This window comes from Solanum verrucosum, unplaced genomic scaffold (assembly GCF_900185275.1).
Source record: "Solanum verrucosum unplaced genomic scaffold, falcon-dt-bn FXZP01000117.1, whole genome shotgun sequence".
Lineage (NCBI taxonomy): Eukaryota > Viridiplantae > Streptophyta > Magnoliopsida > Solanales > Solanaceae > Solanum > Solanum verrucosum.
This window is the reverse complement of record NW_026020014.1, coordinates 1,079,187-1,088,382: the sequence shown is the minus strand read 5'-3', so window position 1 is coordinate 1,088,382 and position 9,196 is coordinate 1,079,187. Positions and strand designations below refer to the sequence as shown.

The following is a 9,196-nucleotide window of genomic DNA, read 5'->3' as shown; positions in this document are numbered from 1 at the left end:
GGGGGGGGGACTGGTAGGGGTGGGGTGGAATTTTTTTTATTTTTTATTTTTACATTTTTTTAGGATAGGGGGAATGGTAGGGGTGGAGTGAAGTGATAAAAAAAATTTAATTTTTTTTTTTGTTTTTAACAAGATTTCTATTATAATATGGATAAATATGGTTATCCATATTATCCATTGGGTAACTCGTTTTTACCCATTTAAAATGTGAGTCGAGTCGAGTAACTTACCCGTTTTCATTTGACTCATTTTTTGATCGACTCATATTCAACTCGACTCGCTTGTTTGCCACTCTTAATACGGAGTCAAATCGTAGTAAGCAAAATCATTAAATCGAAGGGGATGATGGGAATAGTCATGGTTATGACTTATTAATGGCTTTGGGCCCTATATATTCATAATGCCTATGGAAAGGCCACGCTAACTGATCTGCCGTGTTTTACGTGGGTTTTGACAACACGGACGCGTCCCTAGCGCTTTCGTATCTCCAATGAGCCCCATTTTCTCACTACCTTCTGCACACGGGTTAAAGATATTCTCTCCGTCTTAATTTATATAGACGTATGCCACATTAATGATTTTTTATTGAACAAATAAAAAAAAATTCTTCACAAATGAATTGTAACAAAATGATAAAAAAATTTACCTAGAAAATTTACAATAAAATCAATTAGGTTTAACAAACTCTTCAAAAATAAAATGAAGTTAAGGCCTTTTACTTGAAATTAACGCTATGCTTCAGCTTGTGAAGTTGGGTTTGAGGTTTAATCAATTAGGATTTAATTAGTTTAGGTGGGTCTAAAATTGGGTTTAAAGCGGGGACACTTGAGTAATTTCAATTGAAATTGATTTATCTAAGTTGATATGGGACAGCATTCATATTTGATAACGACAAAAATACAATTATGGACAGACTTAATTAATAAATAAACGTATAAGATGATGTATTTAACTTTTAAATAGGAGCTTTGAAGTAACAAGTAAAGTTATTATCAGTAATCAGAAAGTTATAGTAACTTTTGTTTTTGGCTGTTCTCAAAATTTCACACATAATAAAAGTTTTAGTAGATTGATTTTATTTTTTTGGTATAATTTATTTTTGCACTTTTCGAGTTGATCGTGGCATAGTCCGCATTAGAAGTGTTGTCGCAATTATTCACATTCTGTCACCATATAAAGGCCACATTAGTGCTCCAACACCATCATGGGGGGCTCCGCCACGTGTCTCCGGCGAGATTGGCTCGTGGCTTTTCGGCCACTCAACGCTACGATTCCGTCTATCTGGCTCACAAATGTACGGCCCTGATTCCTCCAACAATAACAATCCAGCGGCCACGATGAATATCATCATGATTCTCTATTGTCTTATTTCTGCTTCGTTTGTACGCAAGCTTTGGCTACTTTTGGCTTTGGCTGCTCGGCTAGATAGTGACGGAGCTAGAACTTTTAATAAGGAGTTTAAAATCTAACAAATTAAACACACAAACTAACCGATGGAGTTCGACATCTATTATATATACATAAAAATTAATTTTAATCATATATAAATAGTAATATTTTCTATCGAAAGGAATTCGAATGAATCCTAACAGAAGGCTGGCTCCGCCCCTGCTGCTACTGTTCCGACTTGGCGGTCGGCTTCCTTGATAAAGAATCAGCTTTATCTTTAATTGCAGCCGAGCCGAAATCGTGTTTGGATTTCTGATATTTCCGCTCCCCCCCCCCCACCCTTTTTTTTAATATAATAATATCTTTATTTTGTTTTTATTTATGTGCCATCGAGATTCAAATAATCTATTTGTACAATGAGTTTTTATATTTTGAATTTAATTAATATAAATTATAATATATTTTTTTCAATTTGATTTTCAAAATTCAAAGTATGTCACGTAAATTAGAATAAAAGGAATAATATTTAATATATTCTGACTTTATTTTAATTTATATGTCTTAATTTGCTTGGACACAAAATAATAAAAAAGTACTTATTTTTTCTTTTGAATCCTATGGTCTTTAAATTGTCTTGTTGATAAGTTCCTTTTGAACATTTATAATCCATTTCAATTAAACACCTAAAATTCATTTCATTAATTTGACATTGCGTAAGGTTCACAAGAAGAAGAAAATATTCTTTAATGGAAAATGACACATTTCTTATTTAGTACTGCTTCTGTTTCAATTTATGTACACATTTTAGTTTTTGAGATTTAAATAAGTCTATTTTTTACCGTAAATTTCATATATCTTTTTATATATATATATATATATATATATATATATATATATAATGAGCAAATTGTCGATCAAACTTAAACTATTTGACTCTCGAAAAACGAAATGTGTCACATAAATTAAAACAAAGGGAATAATAATTTAACTTTAAAATGTTCATTTTATCCTTAATGAAATAATTTCTAGGCATACAAATATCTATCATCATTTTAAAGCATAATTTTTTTTAAAAAAAATTGTGTCGAATAAGGACGAAGGAGTAATAAGTTAAGAATAAGACATGAGAGGAAAAGTCATCACGCGGATTATTTTAGAGATGCGGAGTCAAGTTCATAGTATCTTTTTTTGACTAAGACATTCCTTAATAGTTGTCTAACACGACAAAATAATGCTAAAGTCTTTTGCCAAACATGCCATTAAAGTTAAATCCCCCCCTCCAATTGTTATTTCCTACAAACAAATAATTTGGTTTTGTCGTTTTTTTTAACAAAATGAATGAATATCATTAAAATTTTAAGATTTGATTTTTTAAATTTTGATCGTAATTTTAGATATAGAAGCTTTAAATTTTTTGAAATTAAATTTATATATTGAAAAATTATGTAAAAAATATTATAAAACACAATAACTAATAACTTGAAATATTTATAATGCATGAAAAGAAATTTTAATTAAAAAAAACTTGCTCGACTTTTAAAATTTTGATTGTGTTATATAAATTGAGACTGAGAAAACAACCCCATTATTTATAGACTAGAGGTAATTGATCGCACATTGTTTCGAGGAACTTTTTTTTTGTGCTACTGACGTTTGATTCTGCGACTTTCATTTTTATTTTAGTTTTAAAAAAAATAAAATGGTGAATATTTGAAACCACATCTACCTATTGTAATTTTTAAATGAAAAACACCTCATCAATCAAATAGAATAAAGAAAGAGTTACATTTAATTTGATGTAATAGTAGTTTGTAAGGTTAGTGAACATTTATAAAGACGAGAATTGACGTTTTGTCTCCTTGTTTGAATTAAATAACACCAATTACGTTGATGATTTAACCATATAATAATAATAATAATAATAATAATAATAATAATAATAGCTTTTGGCTGTTTTCTTTAATTCTTTTCCTCCCTAGAGCAGCCATGGCACAAAGAAAGTACCAACTATTTTAAATCATTTTTAACCAAATAAACACAGACTATTTTTAATCATTTAGATTATTCTTTGTTTTTCTGCCCACCAACTTGAAAATTCTTTTTAAAAAAATGAATGGCAGTGTGTCATTTTACTAGACTCCTCTATAGCATTTAGCCAATCTCCAAAATCAGCTTGAGTGAGACTTCACTAAATACTGCTTTGAGACTGGACCACGAAAAAATTCCATTTTTCTAACTTGTCTATTCTCTGTGGTGTCGAATATTTAAGTTGATATTCAATTAAATTTAAATCATAATTTGATCAGATTTAAATTTGTATTAGAAAATTTTACATTAAGAATAGTGTGTTATTTGTTCGTCCAATAATAGTTATTCATTATATTATTTTGTAATGTCTAATAATACTTGTTCACTTTAATGAATAATTTTATATTTAATTTCTAATTTACTGTTAATAAGTATTTATTATAGTTATTTTTCTATTATATTTTTTAAGACATTATATGTATTTATTATATTGAAAGATTTACTATAATTTTTTGAAAGAATGAAGAAGTATTGATCATTTGGCAGGAAGAAAATTCCATTTCCATAAGCTTAGAAAGAGCATAAGAAAGAGAGAGGAAACTCTGCTTCTCTCTTACTAACTCTTCTTTCTCTGTGCGTGTAGTATATTTGGTGACGACTCTCACGCGGAATTCTGCAGATCAATACACATCATTCATTCAAATTTCAAATCTATTTATACCCTGTGTCCTCTTTTTTCTCGATTTTCTGAAAGATTTCAACTCAATTTGGTGGAAAATTGGAGGTATAGATCTTCAGAAATCTTGTTTTCATATATTCAGGAAATTTTAATAGCGCCTTCTAAAGAAGTTGTTTTCGTTTGAAAAATATCTATTCCTTTTTGTCCTCTTTTTAGTTTCACCTTTGCTGTTTCGCCACTTCTCAGAAACCCATAAAGGCCAGAAAAATCACTCTTTAACAACAAATTTGGTTTCAATTCTACTATACCCTTATCATTTTTAAGGTCAAAATTAACTTGGATCACTATACTCCTTTTTCATCAATATGCAAGACCCATCAATTTATTCACAAATTAAGCCTCAATTCCCAGAGCAAGAACACTTGAAATGCCCCAGATGCGATTCACCAAACACAAAATTCTGCTACTATAACAATTACAACCTTTCTCAGCCACGTCACTATTGCAAAAGCTGTAGAAGGTATTGGACTAAAGGCGGTACTCTTCGTAACATCCCAGTTGGTGGAGGTTCTCGTAAAAGCACAAAACGATCTTCATCCTCCAGTAAGAAAAGTTCATCAACTACAACCTCATCCCCTGCAACTCCTCCATTAACATCCCCTTCTTCATCCACAAATCCAAAACCAGAGCCATTCGGTATACCTGCAATTCCATCTTTTGATGTGATGACTACTGGACCATTCAGCCCACTGTTACCGTCAACCGACCCGCAATTTGGGAATTTTCTCGAAGCTTTGAATCCGAATAATAAACAGTTGGGTAACCCAATTTCCAGTTCGGGCTCGGGCTCTAACCATCAAAATGGGAATACTTCATATTTGGGTGTTCAAAATGGTGGAGAATCTAATAATTGTTGGAATGGTGGTAACAATGGTTGGCCTGATCTTGCAATTTTCACACCAGGTTCAAATTTCCAATAAAGAATATTAGAGATAGTATATTATTAGTAGTAATATTTAAGAGAAGTTATTTAACTACTTCACTAAGTATTTAACTTTTAAACCTTTTTTTTTTTTTTTTGAACATTCTTTTGAGAGTGTTGTTGTTGATTGCACTCTTGTAGCAATACAACGAAAATAACATATCTAGTATAATTCCACGAGTGATGTTTGAGCAGTAAGTAATATAAGGTATTAGTACATAATTTACTTCTGAAAAAATGTGGTGAAAGTGTTGTGTATGAGCAATGTCTTCAAATACACATGGTTACAATACTCAGTTTCTATTAGGTAATGCAATATAAAGCATGTTCAATATGTGTGTTATTTGATACTTTATGTGTGTTTTATCCAAGGGAAAATGGTAAATCATGGGATTTTTTTCATTTTTTGACACCTTAGTTCTTGCTATTAAAACTCATTATATTTTGAAATTATGAATTCAGGATTAATTATTTGTCAAAATTTCGTTGTTTTCTTTTAGCACGTATTTTTCTATACTCATGTATCGAAACATTGGGATCAAATCGAGTATTTTCCATCGGCCGTTGATTGCCTATAATTGGTGTTGGGCACTACAAGCATTCCTTTTCCTTTTGACGTTCACACACACAATTACAATAATAGAAAGTAGCGATGGACAAATTATGTAGTTAAACAACAAAGTTCATTGCCAAGTCTATCACGCAATGGATTGTAATAAAATTTTGTTAGTTATGAAGTCCGTAACATTTTTTTTATTTTATCTTTTTGTAAAATTATAATCCCCAAGAGTCGTTGCTACTATATGCAAGTAAACTCTTCTACAGTATAGGGATTGGACTTTTTTGTGAAATGTGACCAATTGTCTGATTAAATGATTGTTGTAAGGAAACATAACAAGACTTTTTGAAGTGATAAATGTAATTCAATTGGATTGAAAATTCTGGTGTTGTTCACATCTATATCCTCTTCAAAACAAATAGAGAGAATACGGATACAAGAATTGGTATAACTTATCTTGCTCATGATGTAAATTCTAAATATTGAATAAATTGGTGAGCCTAGTGTGAGTCAGTTTGTGCGTAGTTCGATCAATTTCAAGAGGTACATAATATTATTCCACGAATTACTTGTCACATTCTGCCTACACAAATATTGAAGTAGACTATTTTTTCATTCTTTTTTGGATTATAGATAAAATTGATTTGCTGGATGATGGGATGGGGCATGGTGAAAGACATTATAGACACCAAGTTTAATACTTATTTTTGAGTTCTAGACTTGTTGCAATGTCTTAGAAGGACTAGACAAGATCTCAACTTTTGCCGTAACTCCATATTTTATCTTATCTTTTTTGCCGCTCCTTTTTAGTGTATTTTGTTTGTAACAACTAACAATTAATTTATTAGATCTCCTTTTCCCCCCCATCTTGAAGTGGTTGGACATGTCTCTTAAGTACCATGGTCAATGTTTCAAATGATGAATACAATTATATGCTTCTATACAACCAACAACAACAAAAAAGAAAGAAAAAAGAAGAAGCAAATACACAGTTTATTGTACTATTCCAAATAAAAACTCAATAATTTTATCCTGAAATCCGTACATAGGTTGAAAAATTTACTAAATACGTATTGGGTACATCTATTACGTGGAAAACAGCAACACATATGAGTCGGGGTTCAATTCGAAACCAAGAATCATCGGAACTCATAAACATAAATTAGTTTTCTTAAAATAAGAAGGCTGTTGCTAAGGTATCACATGTAGCTCATGATAATATAGCTTGTTTCACTTGCCTAATTCAAAGTATATATACAATCAAGTTAACCTCTCTAAAAATTTAAGACCTAATTAGGCCGCGCATATAGTACAAATTAACCAATACAAAAAGTAATTAAATAATAATCAATTTTGAGTAGTTTTAATTGACCCACTAATCATAATTCAAGAAACTACTAAACAATTATAGACATATTTATTGATTCGATCCATTTAACTCATCTAAATATAGCACACCCCAGTCCCCATTGATCTAACACCCCCAAGGGAGTGGTTGGGGATAAATCAATCAATCTAATTGTCAGAAATGATAGTAATGATTAACAACAACTATTAATATTACCAAACTAAGCAATTTGATAAGAATTTTTTAGATGTATGACATAGGCCCGCAACCCATAACGTGCAATTGAGATGGAGCAGGACCACTCAATGGATTTATGATTTCCCATGTTGAACCAACCCACATGAGTGGGCCTCTTCAGTCACTTGAGCTAAAATTTAGCAACTTTCTCTAAAGAGAACATGAAATTTGGGGGCCACATCCATGTTAGAATTAGATGGTGTGAAATACAAGGTAAATATCGAGTGTTTACACTTGCAACTCAATGTAATTAAATAGTTTGATGAAGTAAAATATATACAGTATAATGTAATCAAGGGGTGGTAAAAAAGGTCATTTTTACAATGCGAAACATCCATAGTTCAGTATCCTCTATTTCGAACTCAAATTGTACAATGTTTGTAAAATTTCAAGTGTAGATATTGATCTAGTCATATAGATATAGATAACATTTATTGTCTTATAGTATGATATATATATATATATAATGAATGCATTACCTAATGGTCTGAAATGAGCAATTGATGCCTTGATTTCAACCCCTTAGAGTTTGGCCTTGTTGGGTCTTTGTTTGCCAACCCAATTTGCAGATTTCTGACTTTGTTTCTTTTTTATGCCAATTCAATGTTGTCTATTTGAAATGTGGGGAACTCATCAAACTGTTCGTCACTTTCAAAAATAAAATAAAACCATTGACCTTTTTAAAAATGTTTTGTACCACCCATGGCGTTTAGAGATTTTTACCTACCTATACTATATTTGAAACTTATTTACTTCTTAAATTTGTTAAATGAATTTTCAAGTATCTCAAGAGAACCTCTGATCTGGGACTTTGGTACTACAAAGGAAGCAACTTCACCCTTGTTGGTTATGCAGATGTTAATTATGTTGGATACTTGGTTGACAAGAAGAGCACCACAGGTATGGCTCACTTTCTTGGAACATGTTTGATATCCTGGTCCACCAAGAAATTTTTTTTTTGTTGCCTTATCCACTTCTGAGGCTGAATACGTGGCGACTGGATCTTGTTGTGCACAATTGCTATGGATTAAACAACAACTGTTTGATTTTGGTATGGATGTTGTTAGGGTTCCTATCTTGTGTGACAATACTAGTGCTATTAATATCGCAAAAAATCTTGTGCAACATAAACGAACAAAACACATTGATATAAGATACCTTCCTATTTTGCTTTTAGTTGTTTTGTAATTAATAATATAATAGAAAAATCAATAAAATAAAGAAAAGAATATGGTGCGAATTAAAAAGAGAGATATATATTTTCGAATACCCAATAGAAATTAATGAATTATAATTCTTCTCTTTTTAGGATTAGGTTTCTTGTACAGAATATGGTGCGAATAATAATAAAAAAGGAGTAATATTTCCGAATCCCAAATAGAAATTAACGAATTACATTTCTTCTCGTAGGAAATAAACCAAGAATATAATTCCTTAATAGTTTAGGATTTATTATTTATGGTAATTTTATTATAGAATTTCTAATTAGTTTCGGATTTGTTATTTATTTTATTTAGTTAATTATGTTTAGTTAGGATTTGTTAGTTGTTAATTTGGTTTTGTTAGTATTATAAATAGGAGAGGACTTATTACATATTTTCAATAGAAGTCTCTCACCTCTTCTTTGTCCGCTCATATACCGAATCATGCAACCAACAAGAAGACGGCTTGATGATGATTTTGGGAATGGAGATGTGTTCTCTTCTCATTGATGATTATTTTGGGAATGGAAAAGTATTCTGTCAAAACGACGAAAATAATGGAAAGTTGGAGGGAAAGAAGAATGAATTAGGGTTGGAACTTGAGGAGAAAGACAAGAAGAAGATTCGTGCGGAGCTATCTTAGGAAAGACGGAAGATGATTTGTGTGGAGCGATCTAGGAGGACAGGCAGAATATGCAGTTTTAATCATAGTTATCGAGTTTATTTTTCGCTTTTTTGCTTGCTCTTTTTAGTGTGTTTTGTTTGTTACAGT

General features: G+C 31.0%; 1 protein-coding gene across 1 annotated transcript; it reads left to right on the top strand.

Annotated features, from left to right (window-relative positions):
* The first annotated feature begins 4,014 nt into the window (after positions 1 to 4,014).
* On the top strand, positions 4,015 to 5,370 carry LOC125820601 (dof zinc finger protein DOF3.1-like). Its single transcript, XM_049500011.1, has one exon. It carries the CDS (start codon positions 4,462 to 4,464, stop codon positions 5,074 to 5,076), a length of 615 nt encoding a protein of 204 aa, XP_049355968.1. The 5' UTR covers positions 4,015 to 4,461; the 3' UTR covers positions 5,077 to 5,370.
* The last annotated feature ends 3,826 nt before the right edge of the window (positions 5,371 to 9,196 follow it).

Bases quoted from the DNA above. Each gene is read 5' to 3' on its own strand.
- LOC125820601 (XM_049500011.1), top strand. From the start codon at position 4,462: ATGCAAGACCCATCAATTTATTCACAAATTAAGCCTCAATTCCCAGAG.